Source organism: Drosophila albomicans, chromosome 2L (assembly GCF_009650485.2).
Source record: "Drosophila albomicans strain 15112-1751.03 chromosome 2L, ASM965048v2, whole genome shotgun sequence".
Classification (NCBI taxonomy): Eukaryota; Metazoa; Arthropoda; class Insecta; order Diptera; family Drosophilidae; genus Drosophila; species Drosophila albomicans.
In genome coordinates, this window is record NC_047628.2 from 16,754,864 (window position 1) to 16,779,650 (window position 24,787).

A 24,787-nucleotide genomic window follows, 5' to 3' on the forward strand; every position below is an offset into this window, starting at 1 on the left:
TACCCGCTACCCATTTTGAATAAAAGAAATATATTTTGCGGTATTTCCTCAAAATATACCAAATATACTGCAAAAATACTAAAAAATATACCGAATGGTATATTTGGTATATCGGCATAGTACCGTATTCAAAATATACCATAGACGGCACAATATACCAGATTGTCGGCCAAAGCAACTAAGACCCCTAGTAAATAGGCGTTTTTGCCCATACAAAAGTATTTCTTTAATAACTTCGACAATTTTTATCTGATCGCAACCAATTTTCAGAAATCATAAATACTATAGTTATTATTGTATACACCAAAATTCGGAACTCTAGCTTTAAAATTACGCTTGTTATTCGATTTTTTTGATTTGCGGGGGCGGAAGTGGGCGTGGCAAAATTTGAAACAAACTTGATCTGCGTGCAAACATAACAAATGCTGTAGAAAAAAAGTTATAGCTCTATCTCTTATAGTCTCTGAGATCCAGTGTTTCATACGGACAGACGGACAGACACACAGACGGACAGACGGACATGTCTATATCGTCTCGGCTGTTGACGCTGATCAAGAATATATATACTTTATAGGGTCGGAGATGCCTCCTTCTACCTGTTACATACATTTCCTGCCGGCACAAAGTTATAATACCCTTCTACCCTATGGGTAGCGGGTATAAAAAACTTCCAAAAATGTTTTTTCAAAGAACATTGAATGTATAAAAATAATAATAAACAATATAATAATACTTCGCTCTCAACAAATCAGTTCAAAGATATATTTAAGTTGTATACAAATCATAGTCATCTCGATTCCCTTCTCTGTAATATGAAAAAAAGACTTCGTAAATTTGCTTTTTAAAGTTCTCATAGAATGATTTAATAATGAATAAATCAACAAATCAGTTCAAAGATATATTTCAGTTGTATACAAATCGTGGTCATCTCGATTCCCTTCTCTGTAGTATGAAAAAAGACTTCGTAAATTTCCTTTATAAAGTTCTCATAGAATGATTTAATAATGAATAAATAATATAATAGTATAATAATATTTCTCTCTTAACAAATCAGTACAAAGATATATTTGTGTGGTATAAAAATCTATTTATTTCGAATAGCCAGTTTTAGGTTTTTTGGTTGTCGTTGGCGCCGCGTCTTTGCGAGTGGCGACATCGCAACATGTCGCACTTGAGAGCATAGCGATGCTGGCAGACTGGACACTGATGCGGCTTCAGCTGCAGATGGTAGCCCTTGACGTGCTGCGAGAGACCGTTGCGCCGCTTGAAGACGCGATCACAGATGCTGCACTTGTAGCGACGCTCCGAAGTGTGTGTGATGCGATGCTGCTTGAGTCCCGTCTGCGAGCTGAACGTCTTCTCGCAATCGGGGCAGTTGTGTGTGGCACGTTTCGCTGGCAACGGCAACGGGCGACGCTTTGTGGCACCTTTCGAGGGTGATGCTGTCTTGACCCTAGGTTGGCGTAGACGACACTTGAGTTCATGCCGGCGATAGAAACGCCAGTGGGTGAAACTGATGCTGCGACAGTGGCGACACTTGAAGCTCTGCAGGCGCGCATTGCGCAACGGCAACTTGTGGCAGATGTAGCGCATGTGTTGCCGCAACGCGAGGCGAGTGCGCAACAGACGCTGGCAACCTGGACACTTGACGGCAAACGTGCGTGGCGGCGGCAGCACAAAGTGTCGCTTGCGCTGGCGATGCAATAGCAGCTGTTGCACGTTGCCAAATCCAAGCGTGCACTGTCCACAGCGCAGCAGGCGAAGGCGCACGGCACGTTTGTTTTGGTGGCGCAACCGCAGGCGACAGCGCCGATAGATTTCGGCGAACTGGGCGTATGCGTTATGTGGTTGCGTGCTGGTTGCCGCATTGCAGGAGGCAACGGAGGTGGAGTCTGAGGTGGAGGTGGGCAGCGCTGCTGCCGCAATGAGATCGTTGTGATGCAAGAAACTGCGCTGCATGTCGAGTATGTCGATCTTCTTCTTCGCCGGCAGCTGAGGTGGCAACAAATCCGATTGCCAATAGGCGGCAGTAGCTGGAGTTGTTGCCGCCACAGCGCCGGCTGCCTCCAGTGGCACACTGACCATGGGCGTCACAGTCTCGGCGGGTGTGGCATGCAGCTGTGCATAGTGCTGATTGAGGCTCTCGGCGGTGAAGAACTTGGTGGTGCACAAAGTGCAATTGTGTAGCCGAAAGGCGGAGGATTTGACAACGCTATCGTTGAGCACCACAATGTTGGGTTTGCTGCTCGTTGTTGTTGTTGTTGTTGGCGGCGGAGGTGGTGGTGGCAGCAGCTTGCAGAGCATTGGATGTGGAATCTGGCTGACATTCGTCACAATTGGCTTCGAGCTGCGCGTCGTTGCTTCAGCTGTGGCTGCTTGCTCGGCTGTAGACGTCGCTTGACTCTCGACGCATTCGACCTTCTCGGTTTTGTATTGTTGCAACGCCGGCAGCTGCCAATCCTCCTTGGCATAGTTGTGTTCCTCGGTGAGCAGCTCTGACTGCAGCATCTCATTAACGCTAGGCAAAGCAGGTAGAGTTGCGGAGGCTGCATTAACCGGATCTGCGTCGTCTGTAATGTTGATGAATGGATCATCCAGATTGATAATCTCCATGATGTCACAATTATTGATAATGTCCTGCGCATTGAGCATGGGAAAATCACAGAATGGAAACTTGTGCTCCGTCTCATCATCGGCCTCTTGCTCGTGCTCTTCCAGTCCCATATCCAATTCGTCAGGAAATAGATTGTCAATGCTCTCGCATGCCTCCTGCTTCACACGCACTACTGGCTCCTGTTTGATCTTCAGCTGGCGGCGATATTTACGCTGGAGTTCACTTTGCGCCAACATCACAACATCGCAGAACTGCGAGAAACGTTCCAGCTGGCGGCAGCAGTCGCCACAGATGTCCTTGGGCAGCGGCAGTGTATCGTCCTGCAGTATTTGTAGCGTGGGAAAGCACTTTTGTATCATGCCGAAGAGTTCAAAGCTCTTGTCGAAGGAGACGCAGTTCAAGGCTGAAGTTCCACAAAAGCGGCATGTGCTCTTTGTGCCACTGACAGGCGGCGTCTCTGTTGGTGCTGTTGTGGCTGCTGCTGGCGGTGGCAGCGTCACCTGCTCCACAATCACGTTGAGCGACTCGGTGGCTGCCACTCGCACCGTGGGCACCGCATTCTTTTTGAGTGTCTTACGATTGTTGCAGCAACTGAAGTCGGCATCGACAAAGTGACGGCTGCAGACGGCGCTCCACTTGGAGGGCATCCATTGGCCACTGCGCTGTGTGAATTCCTTCCATTTTTGCAGCAAATCTTTACGCTTAAACGGAAATCTGCAAATAGAAAAGTTGTTATCCGTTGCTTTGGACTGCTTTAACTATTTGAGCGCACCTGTGGAAGGAAATGCTGCCGGAATGTACGTATTTGTCGCTACAGTTGACTACCGCACAGTGGGCGGGCATTTGTGCATTCTTATTGTTAATTAATTTTCACTTAAAAAGCTATTTGCACTTTCAATTTGTTTGTTTTCATTTATTAACAGCGCATTAAAATTGCATTTCCATTAGCAGCGTTCTGTTATACTCACAAATCAGCTGTTCTTAACAGCGACTAGCATTTGCAGCGTGCTGTTAAAGTCGCAATGGTGTTAGCAGTCTTATGCAGAATGTGCAGGGAGCATTTACTTGCATTCCGAAAAAATGATAACTTTATTGAAGTCAACGCTAAAATTAAATACAATTTTTATGTGTATTAGATAATTATGTATTGTGTGTCTCACAAATTCGTAGTGCTGTGTAAATCAATTGTTAGCTGCTATTTCAAAAAGGTGTAAAGAAAAATAAAAACAAAGTGCCGGTAAAATTGCACTTGCATTAACAGTGAATGTGTCTGCTTCCAAACAGCGACTAGCATTTACAGGATTGTGTTGAGATTGCAGCGCTGTGAACAGTATCGGTAAAATGTGCAAGCGAAAAGCCAGAAATTGGTTGTGGTTGTGTAAAATCAACTTTATTTACAAAATCAACAGTAAAATTAAGTTTACTATTTACTACGCGGATAAAAGGGGATGAATATTATCCCTAATATAGTGCAGTGCAAATCTCATTGTTTCAAAAAAGGTGCTAAACAACGAAAAAGCGTAAAGCGTCGACGCAAATATGAGTTGTGGACCCGCTGTTAACGCACTTTTGTGCTCCTGGTGCGAGCTGTTAAAATGCGTTTACAACAGCTGGAGTCAGCTGTTATACCACCCACAATTCACCGCCCGCAAAAATCGCAGTCCAGCGCTGTTTATAACAGTCTTGTGCAGAATGTGCAAGCGAGAAGCAGTGCTTGTTTGTGCTGTGTTACACAAATCAGAAAATAATTTCAAAATCAACACAAAATTAAACTAACTTCTCGACATGTAGTTGCTATAAAGTGTGCGTAACAAATTTGTGGTCATTGAAATTTCAAAAAAGGTGTCAGACCACAAAGAGAAAGCGGCAAAAAGTCGACGCAAATATGAGCTAATGGACAGGCTGTTAACGCACCATTTCGCGCCAAGTTAGCGCTGTTAAACGCTCTTATCATCAGCTGAATCAGCTGTTATACCGCCCACTGTCCACCACCCACCGCCCGCCACAAGCACAGTCCAGCAATAAAGTAACATCTTGCTGCTAAAAATTCCACTAGCAACGACGACGTCGCCTCAGTCGAGTTTCGTTTGTATTTCGGGCAGCAAGGTCAAACAAGGTCTTTTTTTTTAGTAACATACATAATAAGTAGAGCATTATGTCCCAGCTGCTCAGACAATTAAGCGTCCATCGCTGCTCGCTACGCTTCAATCAGCTGGGAGGATTGACGTCGAGGGCAACAACCCAAATTCAGGACAGACAGCGCCGCTGGCAGCACAACAACAGCAATCGGTAAGCAGACGAGATAAGATTACTTTCATTGTTCGACGCGTGTCAAATTAGAAAGCAATTAATTTCCATATCACGCCAACCACAGCGATTATGATCTTGTTGTCGTGGGCGGTGGCATTGTGGGCGCGGCCTCAGCGCGCGAAATACTGTTACGCCATCCATCACTGAAGATTGCCGTGCTGGAGAAGGAACCCAAGCTGGCCATGCACCAGAGTGGCCACAACTCGGGTGTCATTCATGCGGGAATCTACTATAAGCCCGGCACATTGAAAGCTCGCCTTTGTGTGGAGGGTTTACACCTGGCTTACAAGTATCTGGATGAGCATCAGATTCCCTACAAGAAGGTGGGCAAGCTCATTGTGGCCACCGATGCCCGGGAAGTCGAGTTGCTCAAGGATCTGGAGCAGCGTGGCATAGCGAATAAAGTGCCCGATTTGCGTATGATTGAAGGAGATGAGATTCAGGAGATTGAACCCTATTGTCGCGGCTTGAAGGCGCTCCACAGTCCACACACTGGCATTGTGGATTGGGGACTGGTTACCCAGCATTATGGCGAGGACTTCAAGCGCGCTGGCGGCGACATTTACCTGGACTTTAAGGTGACCAAGTTCTCGGAGACCAAAGAAGGCAACGCTGGCGATTATCCAGTGACAATTCACGGTGGCAAACCGCATCAAACAGTTCGCACTCGTAACGTCTTGACTTGTGGTGGCCTTCAGTCGGATCTTTTGGCTGAATTAACCGGCTGTCCTCGTTCCCCCCGCATTGTGCCCTTCCGTGGCGAGTACTTGCTACTCTCCAAGGAGAAGCAACACATGGTGCGTGGCAACATTTATCCAGTACCCGATCCCCGCTTCCCCTTCCTCGGTGTGCACTTCACGCCCCGCATGGATGGCTCCATCTGGCTGGGACCCAATGCTGTGTTGGCGCTCAAGCGCGAGGGCTACACGTGAGTAGATTGAATGATTCTTTACAACCGCTAAACATTTTTCTTGAGGAACAAGCTCAGTTATTGACAATTAATTAGAACGACCTTCTTTGATACGTTTACAGACAGCAATATTTCTCATTAATAGATCTCAGAGACATAAGAGCCATCAAAGTTATTGATCTGATCAGTATATGCATTTATATTTGAATTTTGCCCCACCCACAAGGACCGTTTGTTTTAAAAATTGAACTTTTTTTAAATTTTTGATTAATTATTTTATCTAAAAACATCTATAAATTAAAATAGCATTTTTGTATAAGAGCTAGAACATATCTCTTAGATTTTAATTTTATTAAAGGTGCACTTTTCGTATTTTTTTGTATAAATTAAAAACCCAACGTTAAAAACAATTTTAATGGTAACTTTGAGGCAAATTTCTAAAAGCCGTTTAAATCTCATTTGTAATCCCGCTTATAACAACAAATGATAAAATTCTAGTCCAAAATTCTACTAGCAGTTATTCGTTTACTAATAATATAGTTAGAGAGAATTTCACAGACCACTTTTACGTAATTTAAAACCTAAAATAACATCTATTTTCCCTTGCAGGTGGAGCGATATCAATCTCTTTGAGCTCTTCGATGCCCTACGCTATCCCGGCTTCCTCAAGATGGCCAGCAAATACATCGGCTTTGGCCTGAGCGAGATGAGCAAGTCGGCATTCATCAATCTACAAGTGAAAGCACTGCAGAAATACATCCCCGAGGTCACGGAGTATGACATTGAACGTGGCCCAGCTGGAGTGCGTGCCCAGGCTCTGGATTTGAGTGGCAATCTCGTGGATGACTTTGTGTTTGATCGCGGCGAGGGATCCGGACCGTTGGCCAAGCGTGTGCTGCACTGCCGCAATGCCCCATCTCCTGGTGCCACCAGCAGCTTGGCCATTGCCAAGATGATAGCCGACAAAATCGAAACGGAATTTGCTATAGGAAAGAGCAGTTGTTAGCCCAATCGAAAATCCCAAGTGTCTTTTTTACAAATTGAGCATTAAATGCATGTATATTTTGTAATCTTAGTTCAACTCCAGAATGTGTCGTTGCTTCTTAGAAGAGGAGGCAACTGGCTCCTTTATGCCCAGCACTTTAATCTCGCGTTGCATTTGCTCTAAGGGATCAACGCTCGTCTGCAACATTTCTCGACACTTGGCATTCAATATCTTCAAGCCATTGGCAGCATGTTGACGCATCTGTGGATCGGCATCCTCATTCGCTTCGATGGCACGCAGAAGTCGATAGACTGGCAGCAATATATCCTGATAGTCCAGCAGATTTTCCATGCCTGCCAAAAGTTCTGCGAGCACCAGCAAAGCGCCACGCTTGGCAGGCAAATAGCTGCCAAAGCTTAGCTCATCGTTGATGAGTTGCAGCAACTCCTGGAAGAAGCTGTGCACCTGATATGTAAGCAGACGACACAACTGCGCCAGATTGGCATAGGACGAGGTGCGCAACTCATCCAAAGGTGACTTGGTGCCATGCAGAAAGCAGTTAAGCAGCACATCCTTATAGCGATAGCAAAGTGGACCTGTTGATAAGCCAAAGGAATTAGCAAGCGGTAGTGATTATTAAAGCAGTTTCACTCACCAATTTCCTGGGCTGACTTGAGAATTGCCTCGCCCACCAACAGACGATAGTCGAGTTTCGCCGTCTCCGCCAGATACTCAGCGCTGAGCAAGTCCAACACCTCCGACTCCATGATGTGCACCAACGCCACAAACAGACGCACACAATTGAGGAATGTATACGATTCTTGGTTGCTCTTTAAAGTCTCCAAAGTTAAGGCCAAAATGCGATGACATTGTGAAGTGAATTCCACATCCTTGTTGCGCAAAGCCTGGACTATCAGCTGGATGCCATAGACCTGCAGATGAGGCTTCTTCTGTTCGATGAGCTCGCGTGCTCTTTGGAAAGCCGATCGATCAGCAGTTGGCTGAGTGGAAACTCGATCACCAAGCAGCAGACTCAATAGCGACCGCGTTGCCTGCTTCACCAGCTCATTGGGCGTCTGGGCAGCCAACTGTTGCAAAGGTTTAAGCAGTCGTTGAGTGCTCTCCGCCAGCTGCAGTTGCTCACTGCTTTCCAACAACTCCTGTAGCAGCATTAAGCAGACAACAAGCGTTTGATCTGCTTCGACAGTTGGCTTTTGATTGGACAAACGCTGCTGCAGCAACTCGCTGAGCAGCTGCATGAATTGTTTACTCTGCGTTTGTGCTAGTTGCGCCTTAAGCGGCGGATGCCACACAAGCAGCTCAAGAGCCACCAACAGCTGCATCTTCAGCTGGTATTTCGATTGCAGAAAATGCGCCAACTCTTCTTCGTTGGAGAGGAGCCCAATGGATGATCCTTCGCTTAGTTGTTGCAGCATTAAACGCAGCAGCGCGAGAAAAACTTTGCTGGTGAGCGCATGATTGTTGTCCGACATCAGAAGCGAGCACAACGTGTGACTGGGAGTGTAATCCTGTTGCTTGACAAGCTCTGCCTGCTGTACCTTCACTTGCAGCGTTTCCTTTTCTAGAGCAACGCGTTGATGTAGCGATTGCCAAGGCGGGTTCTTGTCTAACTGCCAACTGAGCAGACGTTGCAACTGCAGGGGCAGCTCCAGCTCGGCATCCCTGTTGTCTAGACAGCGACAGATCAAAGCAGACACTGATTTTCTTTTATTTCCAGCTGGCAACTGTTCATGGAGCTGCACCAGCAGCGGAATGTAAGGAATCAACAGTGAGCTGGGTAAACATGCCACACTGGAGCTGCAGAAGAGTTGCTGCCAGAGTTGAAGGCATGCAGTTAGTTCTGATTGCTCCCAAATGATCAGTCCACTGAGCAAATCTTCAGGCTGGACAAGCGGCTGCCAATGAGCAGTCAAAATGTGTTCGATACTCGCTCGATTCGTTTCATTGAGTTCACAAAGACGTCGCAGGCTCAACACGCCATAAATCATGCTGTTGACGTTCGAAAGTTGTAGACGACAGTAGTCGAAGATCTGTTCGATGAGCTGCTGCTGCAAACGTAGCGAGTAGCCGCGTTGTGCCACAATATGCGCAACAACTTCTGCACTGCGCGTGCTGTCAAGATTTTGGGATGCCGTGTGAAGTGCCGCAATTAAGCTGGCAAATCCATGGGGCAAGCTCAATTTGTGCAATAGTTGTTGGTGCAGTTGCTTGGCAAGTTGCGGTGACAGTTGTGGCGTTGCCTTCAGCAGCAGGACGTGACGAAAGAAGTCTGCCTTGGATTCGTTTTGCCATAAATACGAAAGTGCTGCATTCAATTGAGATTGTTGCTCCGCTGGCAATTGCAGTGTGCGCAGACTGATGATGGCTGCCAGCAGATCCCGCTGCACTAGCTCCATGGCATTGGCAATATGCAGCTGGCGAATGGGCAGCAGACGTGTAATAAAGAACTGAATGCTAAGCAGGAGTAGCGAGGTTGGAATCGATAAATCATTGTTGCTGAAGTTTTTGAAAACGGGCGATTTGTAGAAATCCTGGTGCAGTTGACAGCGCAGCGCATAGTAGGATAACTCTTGGGTCGTCTGGATGCAGAGCTTTAAATGCGCCACAGAGATCAGATCCTCTAGAGCATCGCTGTGGAAATTGATGTTCGAGGACAATGTGTGCAACACGTGCAGCAGTCGTATTATGTAGCAGTTGATTGTGTTGTCTTCCGCGTCAATCTTTTCTTCTACGCCCAATGCTTTGCACAACTCCTGCAACTGCTGGGCAACATCAAGTGGAACATATTTTTCCAAGTGTTTCAAGTTGTCATCAATAAAAGGCGGCGTTTGTGGTAAATCAGTTGAATTCTGTGTTCTACTCTCGTTTGCTACAGCGAATAATTACTTGTTTTGAAATAATAATGGCAAATAATTGATGAATACTCACCCAATGCATGCTCGAAGCTTAATTTCTCAAGTAATGCAAAGTATTTTGCTGTGTTAATCATTGCGCGCCAAGTGCAATTTGCAAAATATTTTGCAATTCCTCGAAACAGCTGTTTTTTGTTTTGTTAACCAGATGGCAGCACCGACATGCAGAATGACCCTCTGATTTGTGTAATCTTTTTTATTAGTTAAATAACCAATAATAATTAGGTTTCTATATCGTTTAAGTAGTTTTTGAAATGAGTATTTAACAATTATTATCACACATTATTTCGTTTTTTTAAATTTGAAGTCGGGTGGCAACATGTGGCATCTCTATTTATTATTGGTATAAAAATACTAAAATATATTTTATAAAATGTATTATCAGTAACAAAAAGATACAGGTGCTTGAGTAAAACTGCGATAATTTTTATTTCATCTAAAAGCCGTCCTTTATTTAATAATTACATACAATTAAAATATTATCTTTCCAAAATACCAATGTTTGTCATAAGAAAACGATGGTTAATAACGATTTCAAGAAACATCGATACATCGTTGGTGCCATCGACGATTGTCCATCACTACGGCACAGCAAGTTAGTGAAATCCAATTTAAAAAAAAATTGCACTGAATTCGTACGTTTTTTGTTGCTGCAAAGGTTGTAAATAGTTATTGCGTGCAAATAATATGTTAATGTGCAACTAAAGAAATAGCAATAATACGAAAAGAAAATCGAACTTCATAAGCAATACGATTGCTGTCTGTAAACAAAGTACGTGCAAAGCAGGAAAATCGAACAACTTTCTTTTTCCATAGTGTGTGTGATTGCGCGTGTGTGTGTATCGCTGACATGCAAATGCGAAAAAGCGCAGCGTAAAATAAAAAAGCAAAAGTGCGCAACACAAAAACGAAATTAAACTCGAAATTTCGGGTTTTAATTGTGAGGCAAGATTAGCACGCCTACCATTTGCAAAAAATAGAAAAAACGCCTACGCAACGCGGTCGCAATTAAGCAAAAGACACTCACTCAGCTGCCGACGTCGCTGTCGACGCCGCAGTCGCTGCTGTCGCTGGTGGTTGCAGTAAACAACAGTAATAAAAAATGAAGAAAATCCTGTCGAAATTCGACAGAAATGAGAAATTGGATAATTCGCACAACAGCTCCTCGTCCAAGGAGACGAACAGTTTCGTTGGCAAGGTTTTCACAGTTGGACGCGTCACGGTCACCGTTGAGGATGTTTTGGCCGAAGGTAAGCCAAGGGGGGAAGTGCTTATCACAGTGTGTATATGTGTGAGGGGGAGTATACGTATGCATGTGTGTGTTTGGTATTTCGCTTATCGCGTTGCCACCTGATTTAAAGTTTGTCAATGCGCCTGCAGATAAGATAAAATTATGGGGGGATTTGGGGGAACATAAACAGCTGCATGTTGGCGCCACTTGTCGCATGCCACAACGTAGCAAGAACAAGTGCTACACAAAGAATAACCTTAGCTTTTCTACTCCACAAATCAATTGAAATTGAATCAATTATGCATGTTAATTAAAGCCAATAAAGCAATAGTTTTTCTATTCGCCCCACGCGCGTGCTCTTTCTTTCACCTTCTCTTTCTCTCTTTCACTTTGCACAAATGCCAGAGTTCAGCATTGACATAAAAGTCCAAGGCAAGGGAAAGCAAGGAAAGATGGCGCAAATATATATTGCAGCCGTTGTCCTTGAATTGAAGTGAATAATATCCTGCAACGACAGCTGAGTGCTTTGCAAATACATTTCACATCAGCTGCTTGACTATTTGATTTGCATTTATTACGTGGAGTCTTCTCTTTCACCTTTTACTTGGCTACTTTTATTGATATATTTCAGCTTTTTGGCTATTTTTGCAAACTTGGCAGGCAATAGTGTATGTTGGTATTGCTGCTATTTCACTGTCTCTGCTCAGCTGTCTTTATTGTTCAATTTATTTGCCAGAGTTGCCAATTCGTTCGTGCAAAACAGCAACAATTGAAACAGCACACTTCACTGCCGTATGACTCAAGTGTTGGAGCGAGAGACAATACATAAGGAGTTCGCCGCACTTGAATACACTCCCGTTAATCCCCTCTCGCCACCTTTTGCTCACTCAGCTGCTTAGCTTAACTTGGGCACCTGTCGCTGTCTCCGTCGCCCTCGCTATAGCTGTTATTGCTGTTTGCGGTTGTTGCTATCTTAGTCAGTTGCGTCTCGTTTTACGTTTGAAATTTACTTTTCTCAGCGAGTGTCTCTCCCTGCGTTACAATTGCGATTACAATTTGAGTGTGTGCGCATTGTTATTGCTGTTGTGTTGGCTCTGCTGCTGCGCTGCTGCAACCTTCAGCATTCATTAACATTTGACGTTATAATTTCACAAACGCCAACTAAAAAGTCGAGTGGATATCGAGCACTGCTACAGTTACACTCACACAAACACACACACTTTCAGATCTTCGTTGTTGTTGTTGTTATTGCTATTTCACTTGGTTCTGCCCCTAAATGATTTGTATTATTATTCTTGTTGTCATCGTTGTTGTTGTTGTTGCTGCTCTACGTGACCTTCAATAGTAGTGTGTACAATCAAACACACATGTGTTGTGTGTGCCTATTATGTTCATTTGTATGTTTATTACGTCGCTTTTTATCGTTCATTGGAGTGGCTAAAGCAGCGAGACAGCAATAGCGTGAGGTAGTGATAGAGGGGGTGTAGGGTATAGAATACAAGGGGTGTGTGTGTTCTGTTGTGCTTGGCAACTTTTATTATTGAATCACGAAATAAACATATATCATTCCCATTAATAAGATCAGCTTTGTTGACGGGCGTTTAAATTGAAAAATTTAAAAAAACAGTAAAAGTTTATTTTATGTTATTTCCAATCCTTTGAAGTGAAATCCACTACTCAAAGATATGGTAACCTAAAGTAGTGTTAATATCATATAATGTAAGTTACAGTTTACATAATTTTATTTGCAAACTACCTGACAAGCAATTTAAATGTTAATTGCTCTACAAAATGTTATTAAAATGTTATGTAATTTACAGTTTATATAATTGATATTTGCAACATCCTTAAAAGGTATTGCAAATGCTAAATTGTTTAACCCAGTTTTGCAAACCTGATAATTCAGTTATCATACTCATTAGACATGCAGCCATAAATGCGAAGGTGTAATTGCTGCTTGCTGGCCTCCGGTTGGATTGTTGCTACAGCTGTCAGCTGTCTAGACTCTATAGAGAGTCTAGACTTTTATACATATTTACATTTACAATATACCCACAATATTGACTAATTTGTGTATTGTGTGTTTGTATTGCAGGCGGCTTTGCCATGGTCTTTCTGGCGCGTGGCAACGGCGGAGGCAGTGCATCATCCACAAAGTACGCACTGAAACGCATGTACGTGAACAATGAGCATGACTTGAATGTGGCCAAGCGTGAAATACAAATTGCGGTAAGCAAAGCATGTGCAATTTAATGAAATTCCATTCCACTATGCTCAATCACTTTATCATTTATGCCTTTTGCAGAGCAATTTGAGCGGTCACAAGAACATTATTGGCTATGTGGACTCCAGCATAACGCCCACCGGGAACGGAGTATGCGAAGTACTGCTGCTGATGCCATATTGCAAGCATCACATGCTGGCCATGATGAATGCTAGGTAAATGGAATTAAATTATGCATTACTTGGTCTGTTATTCAATTCAATTATGTTCGCCATGCAGATTACACGTTGGTTTTACCGAACCGGAAGTGCTAACCATTTTCTGTGATATTGCCGAGGCGGTGTCGCGTTTGCATTACTGCCAAACGCCCATCATTCATCGCGATCTAAAGGTCGAGAACATTCTGCAAACGGACGGCGGCAACTTTGTGCTCTGTGACTTTGGCTCGGCCACTGCCAAAACGCTGAATCCCCAACAACACGGCGTTACTGTGGTCGAGGAGGAGATACAAAAATATACGACACTCTCGTATCGTGCACCCGAAATGATTGATTTGTACAGTGGCAAAAGCATTACAACCAAAGCCGATATCTGGGCGCTGGGCTGCATGCTCTACAAGCTGTGCTTCTTTGCGCTGCCCTTTGGCGAGAGCACGCTGGCCATACAGAATGGTCAGTTTGCCATACCGGATAGCTCGAAGTATTCGCGTGGCATGCATCAGCTGATCAAGTATATGCTGGACACGGACATGGAGCATCGTCCCAACATTTGGCAGGTGTGCGAGGTGGCATTCCGGCTGGCGGGCAAAGATAATCCCGTACAGAATCTGCACGTGAGTTAAAGGTGAAAGATTTGCAAATGAAAGCGTTTATTAAGTTTTCTATGCTTTACAGAAAACACCTTTGCCGAACTTTGAGCAACTGCTGGTGCCGCCATTCGAATCGGAAGTGAAGCGCATCAATGCTGCCGCCAAGGCAGCCAAGACGCAGCAGAACGTCTCGTTGGTGGAGGCGGGCACCAGTGTGGCGCCACGTTCGCGTCCCAAGGGTTCCACATCGGTGCATGGCCAGAAGGCGTTGGGTCTGGGCTTGCCGCCAAGTCCGTTGCCGCGTCAGAATATCACATCGCCACAGCCGCAACCGCAGCCAGTTGTGGAGCAATTTCAAGCCAACTTTCCGGCCATGCCTGAAGCAACAGCCGCTGTGCCAGCGGCAGCAACAACAGCAGCGGCTGCCGTTGCCGTTGCGACTGCAACAACTGCCTCAAGCACTGCGGTCAACAGTTTGTTCGAGTCGAGCGGTTATCCGGATCCGTTCAACGAGCCAGCCAACAGCACAACAACAACAACAGCAGCAGTGAGCACAACAGCAGCTGCTTCTGGCAACGTAGATGCCACAGTTGGTGGCACCGAGCCAGCGGAGTCAACGGCCAATGAGTTGATTGTCTCGGGCGGCTGCGGCGGCACGCCCACCAAGCACATGTTGACGCCGCCAAAGCCAAGCGCCGCTGGCGGCGGTCATCGACGCAATGTTAGCGACACTTCGGCGTTTAACAAGTGAGTGAGAGAGTAGCTAATGTAGAGTATTTGCATTCTGTATCTTTGTATTTGTATCTGTATCTGTATCTATGTGTCTGCTTTTTCTCTTGCTTTCACTTTCCTGCCTTTGCCTGCCACTTTCTCTCTCTCTCTCTCTATGTGTTTCCTTTTGACACTCACTTACCATTCATTAAGAGCTAGCAGCATTGACGACGGCGCTCAATAAGCATCAGTAGTTAAAATGAATGAATTAAATACGCACAACATCATTTCCATCATTTTCCAACTCTCATGTTGCATTTATGTATATTTTGTTGCGCCGCCACAGAACCTTTGCCAATGAGACCAGCCAGTTCCTTGCGCCCTACAACAACAACATTGCCATGTCCGGCGATGGACCACAGAACGTGACGTTGGCCACCGCCGCCTCCAATCCGGGCATTTATGCCAGCAGCGCCGCATCGGCAGCCACTTCGTTGTCCAGCAATGAGTTGGCACGCCAGACGATGGACAAACGTGTGGAGGCGTGGAATCCATTTGAGGAGGAGCAACCGTTTAGTCAAATGACCGAAGATCACATATTCGAGGCCGAGTTCGATAAGATACGTCAACGTGGCAGCCAAGGCAGTGAGTAATCAAATTTAGTACACACTTAATTCAAGTGCAAACTTATCTTAATACTGTAAATCTTTTAGGCATTACGGCTAAATCAGCGTCGACCACGTCGACATTGACGCCAACGGAGCAGAATGCTGTGGCAAATGTTGTGGCAACTGGCGGAGGAACAGCACAATTGACAGCTGCCACTGCTGCTGCTGTGGTGCCAGCATCTTCTGTGTCGCCACATCCGCAAGAGGATCCATTTGGATCGGCGCCATTCAGTTTGCCACCGGGTCTGCGAGAAGGCGAGCTCACTGCGCAAAACTGGAGGTAAAGCATGAAATTTGTAAAATTGTTAATGTTGCCAAGCCAGAAATACGTTTAGCTTCTCGATTGTTTGCTTTTGTTGCTCTCAATACTCTCGATCTAGAAAGTGAAAATGAGTTGAACGTAGACGTAGTCTAAAATACCCCACCCACAAGTAGAGTGTAACAGACAACAACAAGCAACATGCAACATGCAACAGCAGCAACAAGAAGAACAACAGCCAACAACAACAGCAGCAACAGCATCGACAACTGCAACAGCGACAGAAATAACAGAGATATATTGAAGAAAGTCGAAAGAGAGACGACGAGTCAGATGCTTCAACCTAAATGCTTCTAACGTAGTTTAAATCCGCAATCCCGTAGCTGTTGTGACAGAGATTAAAACAAGCTGAGACGCAGAAACAGAGAGCAAAATGTGGGGCGAGAGAGAGAGAGATAGAGTGGGAGTGAGAGTGTGAGAGAGAGTGGGTGAAAGCTTTAGAGTGCCATAGAGATGATAAATGACAAATGATTGATCCTCATCTTTGCATCTTGCGGGTTGCAATCCCCATACAAAGCTTAAGCTTAAGAGTGTTTTCTCCTTTCCCCTTTGTAAATATCTAAATTGCACTTAATACTAACCACGACAACTATTTGTAATTGTATAATGATTAACCCTAAACTCAAAAATTTAATATTCAACTCCAATTTAAGCGCTTCTAACAAACAAAACAATTCTGGTGCTGGTCTAAAATGCTAGATAAACAATTAGTAAACTTTAATGTAAAACGTAATTAGTGGTTGTGGTTGAGTGTAAAACCAAAAACAAAAAGCAAAAAACAAATGATAATACCTACCTATAAAATTATCTTTCAATTTCTTTTTCAATTGTGTACTTTTTGTTAATTTCGAAAATGCTTGTATATGTCAATAGATTCTTTCTTCTTCGACATATGCATTCATAAATTATTTTTGTCTAATTATTATATATTTTCATGTGTGTTTTTCTGTAATTTACGATAAGCTAAAAACAACTTTATATATAAATCAAAATATATCACATATGTTGTATGTGCGCAATTAGCAATTATCTAGTGCATCAACTATTTTTTTGAGCAATAATTTGCCGCATATCAAAAATATATTACGATTAATTCATTAACTTAATTTTAATATTCGAAACGTGCAATTCTAAAGAGATTTATGCTAAACGACTAAAGATAATTAATTCATTAGAGATTACTGCTACTGCTCAATAACAATTTGATCGATAGAACAAAATTAGCGATTACAATTTAATCAATATTCTTTTAATTTTTAAATATTCTTTACATTTTTAATAATTCTGCATTACTAAATTCGAGAAGTTCGCGTCAAACTGCGTTCGCTGCGGATGTGGCAGCAATTAAACAAATGAACTAAAAATCACAAATGTTGTTAACAAATGAAATTAAAAACAAACAAAAGAATAATGTCCAATCATTGCCAGACAATATACAAATACGAGTAAAGGAATTAAACAAATTAATGAAATGCGAATTAGTAAAGTTGCCAAACCGAAAGAGAGAAAAACTTGTTCGGTTTGGCGTCAGTTCCTTAACAAAGACCACAGCAACAATTAAAAATGTTCAACTAGCTATTAAAACTAAAAAGAAAACCTGTTAATAACTGTACATAAAATGATCAAATTATGAACAATTTCAAGTATTATTCCAAAGAGCAAAATTCTAGTTTTAGTCAAAACGAAAACAAAAACGAAAAGAGAAAGCGCAAGAAAAGCAAACATAAAAAATAAGTCAGGTAAAACACACATTATGAGCTACAGCAAAATGCAACAGATGACAGTTAATATATATAATAAATATATAGAATATATATATCGTATATTTTTATGAACAAAAGAGTTAAACAAACAAAAAATGAGCCACCAATGCGAAGCGTTTAATTTTAAGTTAAATCAATGCAAACTTATTGTATGATAGTTAAGGCAGAGCAGCGTTTAAAACTGAAAACTGAATTCAAATTGCAATAAAAACCAATCACAAGCAAATTGTAAACTATAAATTTAATTAACTAACGTAACTAAAAAAAAAAACCGTACACAAATCAAAATGGGAAAACAACAAATTCATTTTAACTAACACCAAAGGCTATGCACAGATGTAATAATGTTTTAAATTAGAAATTTTTCATTTGTCATTATAGATAATAGATATTTTGATTAAATTTAAATTCTAAACTTTTTGTTAAAGCATAAATTTCTTTGTTTTTCGATCTGTGCATAGCCTAACTTTATAAATGTGTCCACAACTCATCGATCACAGGAAGTCGGGAAGCTGTTTCAGTCTCAATCGAAGCTCGTCGAATCGTCGCCTCAAAATGTTACACTCACCACACATACACAGACACACGCTCACACACTCTTAGTTACACTCACAAACACACTCACACAAAATTATCTTAATATATCTTCTTGAACACCTTATATCATGAAACCCTCTAATCTTGAACTCTTGTCAGCTTCTTCTGCTAACCTCCACCAAAAAAAAAAAAAAAAAGAAAAAGAAATTCACCTATTCCGCCCCCACTGACAACGCCCCGCCCCGCCCGTAATAATTCGTAATCTCATTACCTTACTGCATAAAAGTACTTGATTCTCATCCACAGCCAAATTCATGGTCAGCTGCTCCTCGGGCGGCGTCTCCACGACGTCCGGCGCCCAATGCCAAGGCGCCAACAATCACAGCAATGCCGTCTCATCCAGCTCATCCAAGTGGCTGCTGTCGCCCACCCTGGAGGAGGACAAAACCTCGCTCATTGGCAAAGCACTGAGAACGGACTCAGATGGTGTCGTTGGATTGCCGCTGGATGTGACTGCCTCTAGTTATGTTAAACTGCCGCTCGATGATCGCAATAAGTATGAGAAATTGCGTAGCAATGATCAGCCCACGTCCGATGACTCGGACTCGGAGTTCTTTCAGCAGGACAGTGACGATGGCGGCGCTGGGGTTGGTGGCAAGAAAGCGGCCATCTTCAAGCAGATTGTGACGAACAACATCCCAGAGACCATACACAAAATCCAGCAGGTTGCCTACCACAAAGTGGACAAGACAACGCATCTGCCGATTGTAAAGAAGTTGCGTCAAACGGCGACCACCAAGCGACCCTCGTCATCTGCCCAGCAGGCGGCACAGCAACTCAATATGATGGCAGCTGCGGTGGCCGCACAAGCTGCCCAAGCAGCTCAGGTGGCAGCAGCAGCGGCGGAGTCGGATGACGATGCGGACTCGATTGGTTCGGCAAGCGATTTGCGGGCCGAAGACGATGATCTATTCGATGAGAATCCACGTGCCACGCACGCCTCGAAGCTGCGTCGCCCCTTGGGTCATGGCATGGACATGGACGGCATCAGCGAGAGTGTGAAGACCTGCAGCAGCTCGGCGTATCATGCGGAGTGCGAGAGCGTGACCACACACGAGGATGATGTGCGCAGTCGTGTTGTTGTCAAGGTGCGCATGCGTAAAAAGGATCGTGCTGCGGCGGCGGCTGCAGCAGCAGCAGCAGCAGCGGCTGTTTCCAGCGGTGGCGTGGAAAGCTGTTCGGCTGGCAATGAGGAGTTGAGTCCCACGTCCAGCGATCTGTTGCACAAATTCGGTGATCGACCGCTGCTGCTCGATGATGAGCTCGACTATGGCTCGGCGGAGAGCAAGAGCAGCACTGAATCACAGCAGCAACAGGAACAGCAAGATCACCAGCAGCCGCAGGACTTAAATAGAGAGTCAGATCAGGAGCTCGATGTGTTTGCCATGGCGCCGTTTAAGCTGCCCGTGGCCAAGGCCATTAAGCGTACAGCGAAGCCCAAGCCGAAGCCGCCGCCGCCGTCACAGCCGCCAGAAATGTGGACATCGACGCCGGTGAAAGGGGCGCCGGTGACGCCCGTAAGCCAGGCGGCCAATTTTGCCACATTTCCAGCGCAATTGGATGAGTTCAATGAGCCCATTTTCAATCCGTTTATCGAGACGACAGAAGTGGAGCCACCAAGAGCGGAGCATCAGCAGCAGCAGCAGGAGGAGGAGGCCAGCGATCAGCGGGATCTCTTTGGCTCGGAGCCATTTCCACAGGTAATTCGCAAATGTGTTGTCGTAACGCCCGATCAGAACCAGGTCCAGGTCCAGGTCCAGCCCCCGACCCAGCTGCAGCTCCACTATCCCAGCCACAACAGCAGCAGCAGTAACAACATAATTGTTAATAACAATAATAATATTAAGAGTAGCAGCAATAATAACAATAATAATAACCATGTGGTCAAAGTGAATGCGGCGCCAGTGGTGACGATAAATCACTCGATTATCATCAATAAGACGCCTGAACCGCTGCAGCACAATCCCACGAATAGCAGTCGCGGATGCGGCAGCAGCAGTGTCTATGTGAATGTGCCCACTGTTCCAGCACCACCATCACCCGCACCTCCACCAATTGCTGCCACTGCAACAGCCACACCAACACCTCTAGCCATGCCCCAGGCAGTTGCCCCCATGTTGCCGATTGCCGATAATGGTTTTGTGCAAATCTCCCAAGATCGCTGCTCCGACTTTACGCCCGACGACGAGGAGGAGCCCGTGGTGTTGCGTGGTGCCTCCGATCTGGTTGCAGATGACAACAGCAGCGCCGCCGCCGCCGTCAAACCGAAGAAGGAAAAGTCCCATCTGGCTGTGAGAGCGTTGCCCGCCAAGCTCACCCAAAAGGTCAAGGGACATGCGTACAAAAAGGTTAGCGCCGGCGCCTTGGGCTCAACATCATCGCTCAGCTCGGGCAGCAAGCAGAAGCATCAGCGTCTGCAGTATCAATCGCATGACGATGATGATGATTATGATGCTGTTGTGGTTGCAGCTGCTGTGCAGGATGAGAATCGAAGCAGCGGCAGCAGCAGTCGCAACTTTCAATCGAACACCATACAGAACTCGGCGAAGACGGGCTTCAGCAATATGAGCTTTGAGGACTTTCCGTCGGATCAGGAAATCGATCGCATGTCCAAGACAATGATTCCCTTTGAGGTGGTGCGCAAGGAGAAGATGTTGCTCGAGGCGGAGAAGAAATTCGGTTCGCTCAAGCGACGCAACAATCTCTTCTCGTAAACAAACACACACAACGTGGCGACGGGGATGGGGGAAAATCGTGGCAATTTTCTCTCAGTGTAATCTGATTTCCACTTTTGTGTTTTTTGTATTTGATCATTGCATTTTGCCCTCATTGCAGTTAGCCGCCGCCACAGATACAAACACAAACGCAAACGCAAAGATAAAGATAACGTTAAAGACACAACACTCACAACAACAACAAAAACAACAACACACAACATCATCAACAACATCAACAACACACACACAGATACAGACACAATGAACTTCCATGCACGTAAGCAGATAAACTTAGAGCTAAGTAAATAGTAGATGATCCATAAACACACATACAAACATATATTCTATCTATATATACTACATATTATATACACTAACACACATAGCCAATATCTATAATAATATGAATATGATATGATATAATGTATTTTTTGAGCCAAGTATTTCTCTGCACATCTTTTTGATGACAGAGCCTCGAAAAATTGCGAGTTGAGATAAAGAAAACAGAAAAAAAACAAAACTGCAGCTGATCTGAGAACACGTTGATGAAAAGATGAATGAAATGATTATTATTAGAAGCAACAACTAATTGATATCTACAAAAATAAATATATAATATATTATTACTGTTATTTAGTGCAAGCACTTGCGAAAGAAAACAAAAAATGGATTTAGAATTTATACAATGCTTAAGTTGACCAAAGTTTGAATTATCGTTTATGGCATTTTTCCATTCTACAAAATGCATATTTATTTATACATATACCTACACTTCCTATATTAATGTATATTTAAACGTAAATGTGATTATAATCCTTTAACACACACTCACACACACACACACATATGTATACACAAATGATCAATTAAACCCGAAAGTAAAAAGGAATAGCAAAACTATTATGTACTAACAAACAAATGGCTATAAAATATTAGCCAACAATTATTTAAATAAAATTCGTACTCAATTTGTTTATGAATATGTATTATTATCGAGAGTATATAAATTATCAATATGTAATATGCATATAATTATTATATTTTATTCTCAGCGAATAAACTTGTTTCCCCCCCAAATACAAACTTGTCTGCCAATTATTTCGGCAGCCACTGTAGTTGCTGTGCTGTTTGCTACCTAAACCAAAAGGTAAACACAAATCAGCTGTGCGTGCTAGTATGAATATTTCGACAGCGACTGTTGACATCGTTTATCGTCGCCTGTAACAGCTGTAAACACAAATCAGCTGATGGCGAATGGCAAGTATTTAAGTGCAAACGAGTGTGTGCGAAAGTGAATGCAGAGAGAAATAGCAAGATAAGCACAATACATGTATGTACGTATTTATGTGCACATATTTATATTTATATGCGATGTGCGCTGGTGTGTGTGAAATTGCCAGCAACGAATGATAAAATGAAAACTGAAAAAAAAGGTGGCGTCGAACAAAACAACAAAAGAAAAGCAGCGACAGTTCGTAAATAGTACAGTGTACTCGCATTCGCATTCTTGATTGTGCTTGTCTGGATTTCAAAGTATTCGCCTCGCTCAGACGCGATTAGCAACACTCACTATTTAAATTGTGATCAACATTTTACACGGTGGTGTTTGACATTGTCACGTAGTCTTCTCGCCTAAGAAGATGTTTAACGGTAACTGGAATCAGTCGCGAGAGCGACGGCGTGTCTTGGTCAAATGCGGTGGCTTCTCAAGCCAATTGGCACGCAATGTCACCGAAAAGGTCGACGGAGATCCGTTGTGGGGCTCGCGTTTCGATGACAGCCATCCAACGGCTGTGGTCAAAACGCATTTGGATTTCCTCCGCCAAGGTGCCGACATCATTCTCAGCAATACTTATCAATCGAGTGTCGAGGGTTTCATGCGCCATCTGGGGAAGACGCGAGAGGAGAGCATCGAGCTGATTGAGAGAAGCGTTCGTCTGGCGCGACAAGCGAAATCTCTGTACCTGGAGGAAGTTGCTGCAGCGAATGGCAACATTGGCGCCAGCATGCCTTGGGTGCTGGCCTCGATTGGACCGTATGGAGCGCATCTGCACGATGGCTCCGAGTACACGGGCAGCTATGCGAGCCGAGTGAGCACCAAGGAGCTGCAGGATTGGCACACGACGCGCATCGCGACTTGTCTGCAGGCGGGCGTCGATGGTCTGGCCGTGGAGACGCTGCCTTGCCAGCTGGAGGCTTTGGCGGTCACTGAATTGATACTTGAGAGATTCCCAACTGCGCGCTTCTGGGTGTCCTTTCAATGCAAGGTGAGTTGTCACGTTAAATTAAACTAGAATTCCCTATTAATCGTTCTCCTTCGCTTGGCAGGATGAATCTAGTCTGGCGCATGGGGAATCTTTTGCTGACGCAGCTTTGGCTGTGTGGGATCTGATTGTTTTGCACAATGCGCAGTCACGTCTGCTGGGCATCGGCGTCAACTGTGTGAATCCCAGCCATGTGACGCCTCTGCTCAAATCTCTGCTGGCCATCAAACCAAAGGAGGACAGTATTCCGCTTGTGGTCTACAGCAATCGTGGCGAAGTCTACGACAGCGAGCGAGGCGAGTGGACTGGAAATGGTGTCAATGTTGTGTCCTTTGTGCCCGAGTGGATTGACCTGGGCGTCTGCATCATTGGCGGCTGCTGTCGCGTGTATCCCGATGATGTGCTTGAGATACGCAAATGCGTCGATGGCATCGCCAAAGAGCCGCAGTCGAGCATCAAAACATCAATAGAGTGAAGGATAGACAGTTGATTGATTCGATATTGTGTCATTCTGATGATTCTCAGAGCCCCAAAAATCCTTTAGGCTAATCTTGTACACGATCATATCTTTTGCTGGTATTTGTTGCTATTAGTTTATATATAACATAATAAATGTGCTTAGGGGTAAAAATAGTTTTACTAAATTGTGTAAAATTCGCTTGCTGCCAAAAGAACGCAATGTGACACGTGTTTTACCTATCTACGAAAAATATTCGCATAAATCACATGCTTCTAGTGAAATTATTTTTAGATTCACAAATTCAAAATTCTGGCCAAGAGCTAAGCTCTGGAAAGTGATTCATGTTATTCACGACTCTCAGTGATTTGTATCACTATGCAAAAAATAAATAAATAACGCAACGCTTTGCAATAAAAAATATTGTGGCCATAGCGTGCATTAAGATTTGTGCTATCAATAAATTTGATTTTGTCATAACCGTTGACAATCCTTTGAATGTGAGAGCTTGACGTGATATGCAATATAGCTTAGAAGAATTGCACACCTATTTTTTTTATTACATAAAAATATGTTGTAACATATCATGCGATACATATGAATATATGTATGTAGTATGTGTATGTGTTTCCTGGGCATTAGTTTCACTGCTTGCAGACTTAAGATGGTAATATAAATGAGTAGCTTATACTTTTTCAGTGTTTTTCAAAAACTTCAAATTTGTTAACTATAATAACATTAATTAAATAATATTTTTATAATAACAAGTACGTTTTTATTAATATATTATGAAATGTGTATCTTACCAATTTGGCAAATCAAAACTTTTATAAGAAAAATTTTCAAAAAATTAAAATATTTCAATTATATTCTTGTAAATTATATAATATTGTTATAGTAACATATGAAATATGCATATACAAAATGTCGCAATATATAGTAACTACATTTTGTAAATGTTATTTGGGAAATATTTCCACTTTTACTTAATACTCCTCCAAACAATTATGATATGATATATTTCTTTATTGAGCGAAAAATTTAAATTTTAAAATAATCTTAATAGAAAATTAAAAAAAAAGTTATTTCCATAACTCACAAGATTGCATAGCAGAGCAAGGTTTCGATCCTCGGACCTCTGGGTTATGGGCCCAGCACGCTTCCACTGCGCCACTCTGCTGCTTGTTTCCATCCCTGCCAAAAGCAACCCTATTTTTTTTTATCATGCTATCTCTTTCCTCAGCAAAACTAAAACTAGTTGCGTAGATTTGCAATG

General features: G+C 43.6%; 5 protein-coding genes and 1 non-coding gene across 6 annotated transcripts; 3 read left to right on the forward strand and 3 right to left on the reverse strand.

The window, feature by feature from the left end:
• Nucleotides 1–1,038: 1,038 nt before the first annotated feature.
• On the reverse strand, nucleotides 1,039–3,583 carry LOC117563937 (protein sister of odd and bowel). The gene is made up of 2 exons (XM_034242510.2): nucleotides 3,387–3,583; nucleotides 1,039–3,328 (listed from the first exon to the last, which is right to left on the reverse strand). Exons 1-2 carry the CDS (start codon nucleotides 3,455–3,457, stop codon nucleotides 1,108–1,110), a joined length of 2,292 nt encoding a protein of 763 aa, XP_034098401.1. The 5' UTR covers nucleotides 3,458–3,583; the 3' UTR covers nucleotides 1,039–1,107.
• Nucleotides 3,584–4,334: 751 nt separating this feature from the next.
• Nucleotides 4,335–6,915, forward strand: LOC117563938 (L-2-hydroxyglutarate dehydrogenase, mitochondrial). Its single transcript, XM_034242511.2, has 3 exons — nucleotides 4,335–4,903; nucleotides 4,989–5,852; nucleotides 6,444–6,915. Exons 1-3 carry the CDS (start codon nucleotides 4,770–4,772, stop codon nucleotides 6,838–6,840), a joined length of 1,395 nt encoding a protein of 464 aa, XP_034098402.1. The 5' UTR covers nucleotides 4,335–4,769; the 3' UTR covers nucleotides 6,841–6,915.
• On the reverse strand, nucleotides 6,447–9,958 carry LOC117563936 (transport and Golgi organization protein 6). The gene is made up of 3 exons (XM_034242509.2): nucleotides 9,769–9,958; nucleotides 7,475–9,709; nucleotides 6,447–7,415 (listed from the first exon to the last, which is right to left on the reverse strand). Exons 1-3 carry the CDS (start codon nucleotides 9,827–9,829, stop codon nucleotides 6,907–6,909), a joined length of 2,805 nt encoding a protein of 934 aa, XP_034098400.1. The 5' UTR covers nucleotides 9,830–9,958; the 3' UTR covers nucleotides 6,447–6,906.
• Nucleotides 9,959–10,334: 376 nt separating this feature from the next.
• On the forward strand, nucleotides 10,335–21,031 carry LOC117566122 (uncharacterized). Its single transcript, XM_034245598.2, is given in 9 exon segments — nucleotides 10,335–11,002; nucleotides 13,079–13,212; nucleotides 13,289–13,422; nucleotides 13,487–14,039; nucleotides 14,101–14,762; nucleotides 15,073–15,371; nucleotides 15,440–15,641; nucleotides 15,643–15,674; nucleotides 18,320–21,031. Coding segments are annotated over 9 exon segments (4,632 nt in total). The 5' UTR covers nucleotides 10,335–10,854; the 3' UTR covers nucleotides 20,788–21,031.
• A 1,218-nt stretch (nucleotides 21,032–22,249) lies between these two features.
• Nucleotides 22,250–23,776, forward strand: LOC117566123 (uncharacterized). The gene is made up of 2 exons (XM_034245599.2): nucleotides 22,250–23,057; nucleotides 23,119–23,776. Exons 1-2 carry the CDS (start codon nucleotides 22,431–22,433, stop codon nucleotides 23,527–23,529), a joined length of 1,038 nt encoding a protein of 345 aa, XP_034101490.1. The 5' UTR covers nucleotides 22,250–22,430; the 3' UTR covers nucleotides 23,530–23,776.
• An 843-nt stretch (nucleotides 23,777–24,619) lies between these two features.
• Trnam-cau (transfer RNA methionine (anticodon CAU)) lies at nucleotides 24,620–24,691 on the reverse strand. Its single transcript has one exon. It is a non-coding gene; the product is annotated as a tRNA-Met (tRNA).
• Nucleotides 24,692–24,787: the final 96 nt, after the last annotated feature.

Bases quoted from the DNA above. Each gene is read 5' to 3' on its own strand.
- LOC117563937 (XM_034242510.2), bottom strand. From the start codon at position 3,457: ATGCCCGCCCACTGTGCGGTAGTCAACTGTAGCGACAAATACGTACAT. The intron at 3,329-3,386 runs GTGCGCTCAAAT...TTCTATTTGCAG, and splicing joins GGCAGCATTTCCTTCCACAG to ATTTCCGTTTAAGCGTAAAG.
- LOC117563938 (XM_034242511.2), top strand. From the start codon at position 4,770: ATGTCCCAGCTGCTCAGACAATTAAGCGTCCATCGCTGCTCGCTACGC. The intron at 4,904-4,988 runs GTAAGCAGACGA...CGCCAACCACAG, and splicing joins CAGCACAACAACAGCAATCG to CGATTATGATCTTGTTGTCG. The intron at 5,853-6,443 runs GTGAGTAGATTG...TTTCCCTTGCAG, and splicing joins CTCAAGCGCGAGGGCTACAC to GTGGAGCGATATCAATCTCT.
- LOC117566123 (XM_034245599.2), top strand. From the start codon at position 22,431: ATGTTTAACGGTAACTGGAATCAGTCGCGAGAGCGACGGCGTGTCTTG. The intron at 23,058-23,118 runs GTGAGTTGTCAC...TTCGCTTGGCAG, and splicing joins GGGTGTCCTTTCAATGCAAG to GATGAATCTAGTCTGGCGCA.
- LOC117563936 (XM_034242509.2), bottom strand. From the start codon at position 9,829: ATGATTAACACAGCAAAATACTTTGCATTACTTGAGAAATTAAGCTTC. The intron at 9,710-9,768 runs GTGAGTATTCAT...TATTCGCTGTAG, and splicing joins AAGCTTCGAGCATGCATTGG to CAAACGAGAGTAGAACACAG. The intron at 7,416-7,474 runs GTGAGTGAAACT...GCTTATCAACAG, and splicing joins CAAGTCAGCCCAGGAAATTG to GTCCACTTTGCTATCGCTAT.